Source organism: Triticum aestivum, chromosome 6A (genome assembly GCF_018294505.1).
Source record: "Triticum aestivum cultivar Chinese Spring chromosome 6A, IWGSC CS RefSeq v2.1, whole genome shotgun sequence".
Taxonomy (NCBI): domain Eukaryota; kingdom Viridiplantae; phylum Streptophyta; class Magnoliopsida; order Poales; family Poaceae; genus Triticum; species Triticum aestivum.
Window position 1 is genome coordinate 527,004,514 of NC_057809.1, and position 14,063 is coordinate 527,018,576.

Sequence of the window (14,063 nt, forward strand, 5' to 3'; positions counted from 1 at the left end):
CAAAAACAAGTTAGATGTCCTCTACTTTGTTGTTGCAAGTTTTACGTGGCTGCTACGGGCTGAGTAAGAACTGTTCTTACCTACGCATCAAAAACCACAACACGGTATAGTGATTGCTTTTTTATCTTCAGAAAGAACCTTGTTCATCGAATCCGATTCAACTAAAGTTGGATAAACTGACACCCACTAGCCACCTTTGTGCGAAGCACGTCGGTAGAACCAGTCTCGCGTAAGCGTACGTGTAATGTCTGTCTGAGCCGCTTCATCCAACAATACCGCTAAATCAAGAATCAACTAGTGATGGCAAGCAATATGTATATACCCACGCCCACAACTCCTTTGTGTTCTACTCGTGCATATAACATCTATGTATAGACCTCGCTCTGATACCACTGTTGGGAAACGCAGTAATTTTAAAAAAATTCCTACACACACGCAAGATCCATCTAGGTGATTGATACGTCTTCAACGTATCTATAATTTTTGTTTGTTCCATGCTATTATATTATCAACCCTGGATGTTTTATATGCATTTATATGCTATTTTATATGATTTTTGGGACTAACCTATTAACCTAGAGCCCAGTTCCAGTTTCTATTTTTTCCTTGTTTTAGAGTATCGCAGAAAAGGAAAATCAAACGGAGTCCAATTGACCTGAAACTTCACGAAACTTATTTTCGGACCAGACGAAGCCCACGGAGTATCGGAGATGGACCAGAAGAGTCCCGGGCTACCCACGAGGGTGGGGGCGCGCCCCCTGCCTCGTGGACAGCCCGGAGATCCACCGACGTACTTCTTCCTCCTATATATATCCATATACCCTAAAAACTTCGGGGAGCAGAATAGATCGGGAGTTCCACCGCCAGAAGCCTCCATAGCCACCAAAAACCAATCTAGACCCGTTTCGGCACCCTGCCGGAGGGGGGAATCCCTCTCCGGTTGCCATCTTCATCATCCCGGCGCTCTCCATGACGAGGAGGGAGTAGTTCACCTTGGGGCTGAGGGTATGTACCAGTAGCTATGTGTTTGATCTCTCTCTGTCTCATGTTCTTGAGGTGATACGATCTTCATGTATCGCGAGCTTTGCTATTATAGTTGGAGCTTATGATGTTTCTCCCCCTCTACTCTCTTGTAATGGATTGAGTTTTCCCTTTGAAGTTATCTTTTCAGATTGAGTCTTTAAGGATTTGAGAACACTTGATGTATGTCTTGCACGTGCTTATCTATGGTGACAATGGGATATCATGTGATCCACTTGATGTATGTTTTGGTGATCAATTTGCGGGTTCCGCCCATGAACCTATGCATAGGGGTTGGCACACGTTTTCGTCTTGACTCTCTGGTAGAAACTTTGGGGCATTCTTTGAAGTTCTTTGTGTTGGTTGAATAGATGAATCTGAGATTGTGTGATGCATATCGTATAATCATACCCACGGATACTTGAGGTGACATTGGAGTATCTAGGTGACATTAGGGTTTTGGTTGATTTGTGTCTTAAGGTGTTATTCTCGTATGAACTCTATGATAGATTGAACGGAAAGAATAGCTTCATGTTATTTTACTACGGACTCTTAAATAGATCGATCAGAAATGATAACTTTGAGGTGGTTTCGTACCCTACCATAATCTCTTCGTTTGTTCTCCGCTATTAGTGACTTTGGAGTGACTCTTTGTTGCATGTTGAGGGATAGTTATATGATCCAATTATGTTATTATTGTTGAGAGAATTTGCACTAGTGAAAGTATGAACCCTAGGCCTTGTTTCAACGCATTGCAGTACCGTTTGTGCTCACTTTTATCATTAGTTACCTTGCTGTTTTTATATTTTCAGATTACAAAAACCTATATCTACCATCCATATACCACTTGTATCACCATATCTTCGCCAAACTAGTGGACCTATACAATTTACCATTGTATTGGGTGTGTTGGGGACACAATAGACTCTTTGTTATTTGGTTGCAGTGTTGCTTGAGAGATACCATCTTGATCCTGCGCCTCCTACGGATTGACAAACATTAGGTCATCCACTTGAGGGAAATTTGCTACTGTCCTACAAACCTCTGCACTTGGAGGCCCAACAACGTCTACAAGAAGAAGGTTGTGTAGTAGACATCAGTGATGCATAGCAACAATAGGGGAGAGTGTTTTCTACATACCCTCGTAGACCGTAAGCGGAAGCGTTATGACAACGTGGTTGATGTAGTCGTACGTCTTCACGATCCAACCGATCCTAGCACCGAAGGTACGGCACCTCCGCGATCTGCACACGTTCAGCTCGACGACGTCCCACAAACTCTAGATCCAGCTGAGTGTCAGGGGAGAGCTTCGTCAGCATGACGGCATGATGACGGTGATGACGAAGTTACCGACGCAGGGCTTCGCCTAAGCACTACAACGATATGACCGAGGTGGAAATCCGTGAAGGGGGCCACGATTTTTTTTTGAAACTATGACATTTTTTATAGCAAATTCGGAAACTATATGGCCTAATGTGTTATTTGCAAAACTATGACCCCGTCGGCCTCTTTTAGGCCGAAGACCAACTTTTTGGTCAGCACTAGGCCGAAGTAGACTCTTCGGTCTCCTAATGGCCGAAGACAGGCATAGATGGGCAGAAGTGCTGTTTTCGGCTTTGCTTTGGCCGAAGACCACTCTTCGGTCATCTTTTGGCCGAAGAGCGCCCGGCCGGCAATCGATGCATGCGTAGCGTACATATGATGCTAGACTGATGCATCGAAGGGCTGATCGGTATTGCATGTGGTTCATGTGTGGCTAATGCATGCATCAGGACCGAGATAGCAATGCATGCATCAGGACTTGGTGCATACGTACTAGCACACACGCATGCCGCCAACGTGCGCACATGTATTGGCGGAGAAGTAATGGCTGAAATACCAGTACAATATATGTACCCGATATAGTCCAGCCGGCAAGCACGCGTATGTATACAAATACGTGCACACAACCAGCCAGCCGGCGAGCTGCCCACGTACTAAACACATGCATCGGCATAGAATCTCGGTGCAGCTAACGTGTGTGCACACGTTCAGGTCGTCGGTGCCGTACGCCGGAGTGCGCAGCAGTGTGCTTATGAGCTCTTCGGCCAAAAGATGACCGAAGAGTGGTCTTCGGCCCGAGCAAAGCCGAAAACAGCTCTTCGGCCCAGCTGCGCCCATCTTCGGCCATTAGGAGACTGAAAAGTCTATTTCGGCCTAGTGCTGACCGAAAAGTTGGTCTTCGGCCTAAAAAAGGCCGACGGGGTCATAGTTTTACAAATAACACTTTAGGTCATATAGTTTCCGAATTTGCTATAAAAAGATCATAGTTTCAAAAAAATAGGGGGGCACCGCACACGGCTAAGATATCAACTTGTGTGTCTATGGGGTGCCCCCTCCCCCGTATATAAAGGAGTGGAGGAGGGGAGGGCCGGCCCTATCTATGGTGCGTCCTAGGGGGAGTCCTACTCCCACCGGGAGTAGGATTCCCCCTTTCCCTAGTTGGAGTAGGAGAGAAGGAAGGGGAAGAGAGAGGGAAGGAAGGGGGCGACCCCCCACCCAATTCGGATTGGGCTAGGGGGGCGCGCTCTCCACCTTGGCCTTCCTCTCCTCTATTCCACTAAGGCCCAATAAGGCCCATATACTCCCCGGGGGTTTCGGTAACCCCCGGTACTCCGGTAAATGCCTGAACTCACCCGGAACCATTTCGATGTCCAAACATAGGCTTCCAATATATCGATCTTTATGTCTCGACCATTTCAAGACTCCTCGTCATGTCCGTGATCATATCCGGGACTGCGAACTACCTTCGGTACATCAAAACACATAAACTCATAATACCGATCATCACCGAACGTTAAGCGTGCGGACCCTACGGGTTCGAGAACTATGTAGACATGACCGAGACTCATGTACGGTCAATAACCAATAGTGTAACCTATATGCTCATATTGGTTCCTACATATTCTATGAAGATCTTTATCGGTCAAACCGCATAACAACATGCGTTGTTCCCTTTGTCATCGGTATGTTACTTGCCCGAGATTCGATCGTCGGTATCTCAATATCTAGTTCAATCTCGTTACCGGCAAGTCTCTTTACTCGTTCTGTAATGCTACATCCCGTAACTAACTCATTAGTCACATTGCTTGCAAGGCTTATAGTGATGTGCATTACCGAGAGGGCCCAGAGATACCTCTCCGATACACGGAGTGACAAATCCTAATCTCGATATATGCCAACTCAACAAACACCATCGGAGACACCTATAGAGCATCTTTATAATCACCCAGTTACGTTGTGACGTTTGATAGCACACTAAGTGTTCATCCGGTATTCGGGAGTTGCATAATCTCATAGTCATAGGAACATGTATAAGTTATGGAGAAAGCAATAACAATAAACTAAACGATCAAAGTGCTAAGCTAACAGATGGGTCAAGTCAATCACATCATTCTCTAATGATGTGATCCCGTTCATCAAATGACAACTCATGTCTATGGCTAGGAAACTTAACAATCTTTGATTAACGAGCTAGTCAAGTAGAGGCATACTAGTGACACTCTGTTTGTCTATGTATTCACACATGTACTAAGTTTCCGGTTAATACAGTTCTAGCATGAATAATAAACATTTATCATGATATAAGGAAATATAAATAACAACTTTATTATTGCATCTGGGGCATATTTCCTTCATGTGAGTGGGGGCCACGACCATGGGTGTGGGTGGCAGCTGTGGGTGGTGTTGGTGGTGACCGTGGCCATGGGTGTGGGTGATTGTGGAATGAGAGGCGAGGACGGCCATGGCTTACTGGCCGAGGCAGGCGCAAGGGCGACGTGGGCGGCGACAAGGATGACGAGGCTGACGGCGGCTGTAGACAGCGAGGGCGATGTGGGCGGCGAGGACGAGGCGATGGCGGCGAAGGAAGAGATGGGAGAGCGAGAGTGAGTGAGTGAGTGAGTGAAGTGGTGGGGAGGGTCGTGCATGTGTGTGGATAATTTTTGGCGGTGCGACGGGTGAGACAGAAGGCCTGCCACTGCTACTTTAGAGTGGCAGGCGGCTTTGCAGACCTGCCACAAGCAGAGTTCTGATTTTTGGCCGAAATTCGGCCATCTTGGCCTGGCCCGGTAGATGTCTTTACCGGCACAATATTTTCAGCCCAGTTTGAATTTTTCTAACCCAACCCAAGTTCCGGAGCCTTCCCATATGCTTTGCCTTAGTTAAAACGCTTGAACCGTATACCCAAACCCCGACGAAGATGAAACCGAATGCAAAGTTTCGTCCCTGACGGAGCTCATTTACGGTTTGGATATATGGTTTACAGACCCTGCATTTATTATATGCTTTGCCTCGGTTAAATCAAACTTCATTTCTTGAAATCATTTTAGATCCAAACTTTCTCAGAGATTAGTACACACTATCAAAATCCCCATGACCAAATTTTAGGACTTTTTGAGTTAATTTTCCATTTTCGAGACATTAAATGACTTGCTGGCAACTAAAAGTGGTAGGACAACCCTCTCGTGTAAGAAATAGCAGGTAAACGAGCTCCGAAAGAGATGAAACTTTGCATTCTATCTTCATTAGACACATGTAGGGTGTGTAAAAAAATTGAGGGCATATACTCCCTCCGTCCCAAAATAAGTGTCGTTGAAGAACTAGGGGTAGCTTAGTGGCAAGGGAACATAGTAGTGTATCATGCGCACTAAGGGGCTGTTTGGTTCCCAGCCACACCTTGCCACACTTTGTCACACCTAACTTTAGGCAAATTTGATCAAGTTAGGTAGGTGTTTGGTTCTTTTTTTTCTTGAATACGCACGAGTGTGCGTATCATATATTAAAGAGGAAAGGGAAAAGACTCCCTCCATGTTCGGAAAGTTACACGAGTATTTACAAGTGGATTTGATCCACTCCGCAACATCTTAAGCGAACTACTCGGCCCTGACCCACACCTCAAGGCCGTCCAAAAATGCCTCGACTTCTCCCTTCAGTAGACCAGCAAGCATCCATGCTTGGGCTTCTCTCTGTATGTTTCGTAGGACCTGACGAGTGGCAGGCGTTGCTCCGTCAAACACCACAGCGTTTCGGTGTGTCCACAGCTCCTAGAGGACGAGAATGCAAATTGGCCTTGCGAGTTTCTTGTGTTTCCCATAGTCCTCTTGTCGAAGGCACCAGTCAGGCAGCGTCTCGTTCGTCGTTGGTGCCCGGTCTGGCTGGCCCGGGGCAAGGCAAACCTTTGTCCAAACCTCCCGAGCAAAAACACATCCGATCATGATGTGTGTCATTGTTTCGTCGTGCTGGCTACAGAGGGGACATGAGGCTTGGTGTGGGAGGCCCCGCCGTGCTAATCTATCTGAGGTCCAGCACCTGTCCTTGATGGCCAACCAAACGAAGAAACGCTTGCGTAGCGGCGCCTTAGACTTCCAGGTGAAATCAGCCGTAGGAGTGACTTGGAGGTCGGCGAACTTGGCCGCGTAAACCGATCTCGCCGAAAACTTGTCGTCCTTCTCCCAAGCCCAGTAGACGGTGTCGCTTGATGTCGGTTGGATGTTGAGCCGTTCCACACGCTGCCATAGGTCGAGGAATTGTCGAAGCATGGTTGTAGACAGGTTTGGCCCCACTTCCGCTGCCCAATTTTGATCCACCAGAGCAACAGCCACCGTGCGAGTCGCCCTGATTTGTCCTGGTATTTCTTTGTAAAGGAGTGGCGCCAGCTCCTCGATCCGATAGCCCTCAAGCCATCTATCTTCCTAGAAGAGCGTTGTCGTGCCATCGCCCACGAATGTTGCAGCCGCCGCGCGAAAGAGCGCCATTGATTCGGCCGGGGCCGAGATCTTTAACTGAGCCCAGGGCCGGGACTGGTCAGTGCGTTGCAACCACGGCCATCTCGCCAACAGTGCAGTGCTCAACCATCTTAGGTTCGGTATGCCAAGGCCACCCGCCCATCTGGGTCGGCAAATTGAGTCCCATGCCACTGCGCAATTCCCTCCATGAGCTTCCATTTTCCCACACCAAAGGAAGCCGCGACAAATCTTTGTCAAAGCTGTGATAGTCTTGTGTGGGATCTGAAGTGCCATCATCGCATGAACCGGAATCGCGCACAGCCGCTTTCCAGTTGGATTGGTTCTAACCACACCTAAGGCAAGGATTTTTTTTATGAGTAGTGAACCACACATGTTATAGACATAAAAAGTGTGGCAAGATTCCCTTAGCCAAGCCAAAGTGTGACTAATAATTTGAGCAACTCAACTAAGGCAAATGTGGCAAGTGTGACAAAAAATCATATGGCAATATATGGCAAAGATGATCACAATCCAAACAGGCCAGTGACACTTATTTCCCTAAAAAAAGAGTCAGTGACATTTATTGACGGAGGGAGTACTGTATTATGTATAGCTGACCTGCTGATATATATGGTACATACAAGAGTTGCAACCAATTTATATATGTTAATTTATTACAATAATGTACAAATGTACAAGTGTACAAGTGCAACCATAACATGCACGCAGAACCACCTATCCTTCTCTCATCTCTGACAGTAGAGACGAGAGAAAAAAAGGTCGCAAAAACCACCAACCCAAAACCATTTCTCAAGGTGAGCTAAACGTTCTGTTCCCGGCCCTTCTCCACTGCCGGAATCACCAAGGAAAGAAACGAAAAAGGACAAAATCATTCCTGACGAACAAAATAGACACTAATTAAAGCAGCTTCGACAAATTTTTGTGTGTGGGTGTGTGTAATTTCATGCCATGCCCGTGACTGACGAGCACGACGCAATCTGTACCCCGCGCGCAGCAATCGACACGCACGGTGCAACGGCCTGGCTAGGTCAGGTGACGGCGCACGCGGCGCCGGTGCGCTTGACGAAGCGGCCCTTCATCCGGGGCCGCTTCTCCGCGTTCAGCTTCCGCACCTCGTAGCGTATCTTCTTGGCGAACAGCCTCGTCCGCCGCTTCTCTCGGTACCGCGACACCCGCGCCTCCCGCCACTCGTCCGTCCTCGGCCTCGGCGGCCACGCCGCGTCGCCATGCCGTCCTCCTCCTCCCGCCGTCCACGTGCCCTACACCATGAACGATGGTTAGATACAGTCTGTATCTCGAGGATATAATGAATTAAGTTGCAAAATCGTGCATGTACCGCGTGGTCGTGGAGCAACAAGTCGTCGAGCTGGCCGGGCGGCCGCCGGCCGTCGGTCCACGGCGAGCTGCCCCAGCTCTCCATGACCGCCTCGTAGTTCAGCCTAAGATCCAGGCTCCTCTTCAAGAACTGCGCATCGTCAACGCCGTCTCCGTTGCTCGCCGACGACGTCTTGTGCTCGAAACTGTCGTCGTCATCCACCAGTGTCGGCGGGCTGCCGTTGAACTCCCGCTTCAGGTCATGACCAGACGCCAGAACGCCGTTGCTTCGGGAGACAAGGCCGCCGTCGGCCTCCACCTTTACACGCCCGCCGTGTTCCCCCGGCGGCGATATGAGCCCTGGGGCCTCCATGTAGAACGAGTCCTCCAGCTCCTTGCCGTCGTCCAGGCCTTGGCCGAGGAGCGCTTCCATGTCGGCCGCGAACTCCCTGAGATCGGCGTCCGTCGGGCCGAAACTGGCGAAACAATCGGGGAGCTCCTGCACGGGGGACTGCTCGGCCGTGAGCTCCTTCGCGTCTTCCACGGCGCCTTCGACGTCCTCGCTGTGGCGTGAGCCATCGATCGGCGGCGGCGAGCAGAACTCGGCGAGGGCGGGGTCAAAGACCGGCACGCGGTAGAGCAGCTGCTCCTCCTCGGGCGCTCTCCGCTCGTCCGACGTGGAGGACTCACCGGCCCCCACCTCGGGCACCACGAGGCGCCTCGACAGCAGCTGCCCGACGCTCTTGACCGGCGGCCGCCGCGTGCGCGCCTTCCGCCTCGGCCACGCCGGCGCGACGTCCAGGCACTTGGACGTCGTCGCCCCCGACGACTCCTTCACCGCCTTCCCCCGCTCAGCCGGCAGCGGGGACGTCGCGCACAGGCGGAGGCGCTCGTGCCGCCTGGCGAGCGGGTTCGCCGAGTGCACGGACGTGTCACATCCCTGACACAAGAACGCGTCGTCGGCCGCGCAGTACCAGCGCGCGCGCCGTCGCATGCACCCGTCGCACGCGCGCGCGGCCTTGCCGCCCACGGCGCCGCCGGCCGCCTTCTGGTCGGAGCCACCCATCGCCGCCGCCGCGACCAAGACGTACAAGCCAGACCACCTCCAGCGCAACAGCAATGCTTCTTCCGGTACCGTATAATCACAGCGAGCGATCCTTGCTGCTACCTACGATCGAGAAGGTTGCGAGATAGAAATGACAAAAAAGTATCACCGGATTCGGAAGGCTATTTGCTGCGACTGCGAGCGGCATGGCCCAGCAGGTGAGCTTTGCGCTTTGCGCTTTAGGCTCGCGGAGCGGGGCCCGCCCGCCGGCCTTATCTGTGCCCTGATTGGCTTACCGCTAATGCGCCATCCGATTCCATGATCTGCGATTGGCTGCGGCCAGATTTTGCGCGGGGGGCACCTCGCCTTGTTATCGACACGTCGGAGACGAGAGCTCCTGGCTAGCTGAAAAAGTCCTATCCTGTATATATACCCACATCGCCGGCCATCGCGCAGTAGAAATGAGGAAATGAAATTGCGCCAACGAAAAGCGTCACCGGTAAACTCCTGTCCATGTAAAAAAAGAACTTTAGTGCCATTTAAATTCCGTACTGAAATTATTTGGGACGTACGTACGGTTAAAGGCATGCAGCGGTTTCGAATGATAAATTCCAGCTATTTCCCTGTAAAGTCCAAGCCAAATCTGTGGTGGCAATGGTAGTACCATGCTCCTGCAAAAATACAGCCTGCTCGAGGCCGGATTCGGCGTCGCTTGCAGAAAAAGTTGAGCTGGTACCAAAGAAGAAATAATACAGGGGTTTGGAGCATAATAAGAGAGTCGGAGAGGCCGGCATGGGTTCAGAAAAGACCACGTCGTTACTAGCCAAATATCAAATCTGAAATCTGCCATGTTCGGATAATGTTTTTTTCTTCACAAATACGCAGGAGCGTATCATTTCATTGATAGATAGAAAGCAGAAAGTACATAGCGTTAGATACATGACTTGTACACCATGGGGCGAGGATGGGCATCTACATATGAGCAGAAGAGAGGAAGGGGTTGCTCAGCCCCAAGAATACGTCTAGATGCCTATGGTGGATGGTAAGGGGATATCGCCACCATTCCTCCCGCATCGGCCAAAGCCCAGGTCTTCACCTCGTCTAGGATGATCTGGGTCAAGTGTCCAGCAGAAGGCCGTGCATTGTCGAACATACATGAGTTGCCGTGCTTCCATATGTTCCATTCAACTAGGATGCCGAGAGAGGCAACACCCTTGCGCAGAGACAACTTTAATGGTGTGCATCAAAACAGACACATCATACGTCTAACGACACGCCCTTATGTGTTCTTGAACAACGGATAGGATAGAGGGGTTGTCATCCAATATCAGCCCCTTGTTCAGGGGAGAGAGGAGAGATAATGGAGGGGGGCAAAATGGGTTTCTGGTGGGATCCAAGGTTTGTCAGTAGTGTGTTTGGACTCCCCCAAAACACTTATATGTTTTATGGGATTTCAGACATTTGGTCGTGTCTGCGGACGATCCTTGTTGGATGGTTAAAAGTGTCTGGACCGTCATGTTCAAACATTAAGAAACGATTTGGTGTACCCCGTTGGAGATGCCCTTACTATGTGTTTAGGCATCTCCAAGGCGGACCTGTAAACCACCAGCGTCCGTCCGGACCGCTGAAGTCATCCAGCACGGGCCTGTATCAGTCCGGATGTGATTTCTCCCACAAATTGGAGACAAAGTGTGGGGTGCTTTGCGGGAGTCCGGACATCCGAAACATAGGACTCTGACACCCCTGGCCCACCCAATCCCCCCTGCCGGTCTCATTTCCTTCCACTCTGCCTCTTCTCCCCCATGCCTTGCTTTCGCACCCTCCACCTCCGTCGCCACTGTTGTACATCTTCGGTCGCCACAGAGGCATTGCCGGACGTCCGCAACCTGAAGGAAATATGCCCTAGAGGCAATAATAAAGTTATTATTTATTTCCTCATATCATGATAAATGTTTATTATTCATGCTAGAATTGTATTAACCGGAAACTTAGTACATGTGTGAATACATAGACAAACGTAATGTCACTAGTATGCCTCTACTTGACTAGCTCCTTAATCAAAGATGGTTATGTTTCCTAACCGGATGAGTTCCAGGGGTTATCGGATAAATACCGGAGAACCGGGAGGTTACCGGAACCTCCCGGGGGGTTATTGGGCCTTATGGGCCCAAGTGGAGGAAGAGGAGAGGCGGCCAGCTAGGGGCGCACGCCCCCCCTAGCCCAAACCAAATTGAACTAGGGGGGCGCCCCCCCCCTTTCCTTCTTCTTCTCCTCCCCTTCCTTCCCCTCTCCTACTAGGACTAGGAAAGAGGGGGCAAACCTACTTGGAGTAGGATTGCCCCCCCTTGGGCGCACCTCTCCCCTTGGCCGGCCCTCTCCTCCTCCCCCCTCTATATACGGGGGTAGGGGGCACCCCAAAGACACACAAGTTGATCATTGATTCCTTAGCCATGTGTGGTGCCCCCCTCCACCATAATCCACATCAATCATATCGTAGCGGTGCTTAGGCGAAGCCCTGCGTCGGTAGCAACATCATCACCGTCAACACGCCGTCGTGCTGACGGAACTCTCCCGTGAAGCTCTGCTGTATCGGAGTTCGTGGGACGTCATCGAGCTGAACGTGTGCTGAACTCGGAGGTGCTGTGCGTTCGGTACTTGGATCGATCGGATCGTGAAGACGTTCGACTACATCAACCGCGTTCTCATAAAGCTTCCGCTTACGGTCTACGAGGGTACGTGGACGATACTCTTCCCTCTCGTGGCTATGCATCACCATGATCTTGCGTGTGCGTATGATTTTTTTTAAATTACTACATTCCCCAACAGTGGCATCCGAGCCAGGTTTATGCGTAGATGTTATATGCACGAGTAGAACACAAGTGAGTTGTGGGCGATACAAGTCATACTGCTTATTAGCGTGTCATACTTTGGTTCGGCGGGATTGTTGGATGAAGCGGCCTGGACCGACATTACGCGTACGCTTACGCGAGGCTGGTTCTACCGACGTGCTTTGCACATAGATGGCTAGCGGGTGTCGGTTTCTCCAACTTTAGTTGAACCAAGTGTGGCTATGCCCAGTCCTTGAGAAGGTTAAAACATCACTAACTTGACAAACTATCGTTGTGGTTTTGATGCGTAGATAAGAACAATTCTTGCTCAGCCCGTAGCAGCCACGTAAAACTTGCAACAACAAAGTAGAGGACGTCTAACTTGTTTTTGCAGGTCATGTTGTGATATGATATGGTCAAGACATGATGCTATATTTTGTTGTATGAGATGATCATATTTTTTAACCGAGTTATCGGCAACTGGCAGGAGCCATATGGTTGTTGCTTTATTGTATGCAATGCAATCACCCTGTAATTGCTTTACTTTATCACTAAGCGGTAGCGATAGTCGTAGAAGCAATAGTTGGCGAGACAACAATGATGCTATGATGGAGATCAAGGTGTCGCGCCGGTGACGATGGTGATCATGACGGTGCTTCGGAGATGGAGATCACAAGCACAAGATGATGATGGCCATATCATATCATTTATATTGATTGCATGTGATGTTTATCTTTTATGCATCTTATTTTGCTTAGATCGACAGTAGCATTATAAGATGATCTCTCACTAAATTTCAAGGTACAAGTGTTCTCCCTGAGTATGCACCGTTGTGAAAGTTCGTCGTGTAGAGACACCACGTGATGATCAGGTGTGATAAGCTCTACGTTCACATACAACGGGTACAAGCCAGTTTTACACATGCAGAATACTCAGGTTAAGACTTGACGAGCCTAGCATATGCAGATATGGCCTCGAAACACTGGAGACCGAAAGGTCGAGCGTGAATCATATAGTAGATATGATCAACATATTGATGTTCACCATTGAAAACTACTCCATCTCTCGTGATGATCGGACATGGTTTAGTTGATATGGATCACGTGATCACTTAGATGATTAGAGGGATGTCTATCTAAGTGGGAGTTCTTTAATAATTTGATTAATTGAACTTTAATTTATCATGAACTTAGTACCTGATAGTATTTTGCATGTCTATGTTGTTGTAGATAGATGACCCGTCCTGTTGTTCCGTTGAATTTTAATGCGTTCCTTGAGAAAGCAAAGTTGAAATATGATGGTAGCAATTACACGGACTGGGTCCGTAACTTGAGGATTATCCTCATTGCTGCACAGAAGAATTACGTCCTGGAAGCACCGCTAGGTGCCAAACCTGCTGCAGGAGCAACACCAGATGTTATGAACGTCTGGCAGAGCAAAGCTGATGACTACTCGATAGTTCAGTGTGCCATGCTTTACGGCTTAGAATCGGGACTTCAACGACGTTTTGAACGTCATGGAGCATATGAGATGTTCCAGGAGTTGAAGTTAATATTTCAAGCAAATGCCCGGATTGAGAGATATGAAGTCTCCAATAAGTTCTACAGCTGCAAGTTGGAGGAGAATAGTTCTGTTAGTGAACATATACTCAGAATGTCTAGGTACCATAACCACTTGGCTCAACTGAGAGTTAATCTTCCTGTTGATAGTGTCATTGACAGAGTTCTTCAATCACTGCCACCAAGCTACAAGAGCTTCGTGATGAACTATAATATGCAAGGGATGAATAAAACAATTTCCGATCTCTTCGCAATGCTAAAGGTTGCGGAGGTAGAAATCAAGAAGGAGCATCAAGTGTTGATGGTTAACAAGACCACCAGTTTTAAGAAAAAGGTAAAGGGAAGAAGAAAGGGAACTTCAAGAAGAACGGCAAACAAGTTGTTGCTCAAGAGAAGAAACCCAAGTCTGGACCTAAGCCTGAGACTGAGTGCTTATACTGCAAACAGACTAGTCACTGGAAGCGGAACTGCCCCAAGTATTTGGCAGATAAGAAGGATGGCAAGGTGAACA

General features: G+C 49.2%; 1 protein-coding gene across 1 annotated transcript; it reads right to left on the reverse strand.

Moving 5' to 3' along the window:
* Positions 1–7,419: 7,419 nt before the first annotated feature.
* LOC123128289 (zinc finger protein CONSTANS-LIKE 16) lies at positions 7,420–9,534 on the reverse strand. The gene is made up of 2 exons (XM_044548258.1): positions 8,143–9,534; positions 7,420–8,065 (listed from the first exon to the last, which is right to left on the reverse strand). Exons 1-2 carry the CDS (start codon positions 9,184–9,186, stop codon positions 7,835–7,837), a joined length of 1,275 nt encoding a protein of 424 aa, XP_044404193.1. The 5' UTR covers positions 9,187–9,534; the 3' UTR covers positions 7,420–7,834.
* Between the last annotated feature and the right edge of the window lie 4,529 nt (positions 9,535–14,063).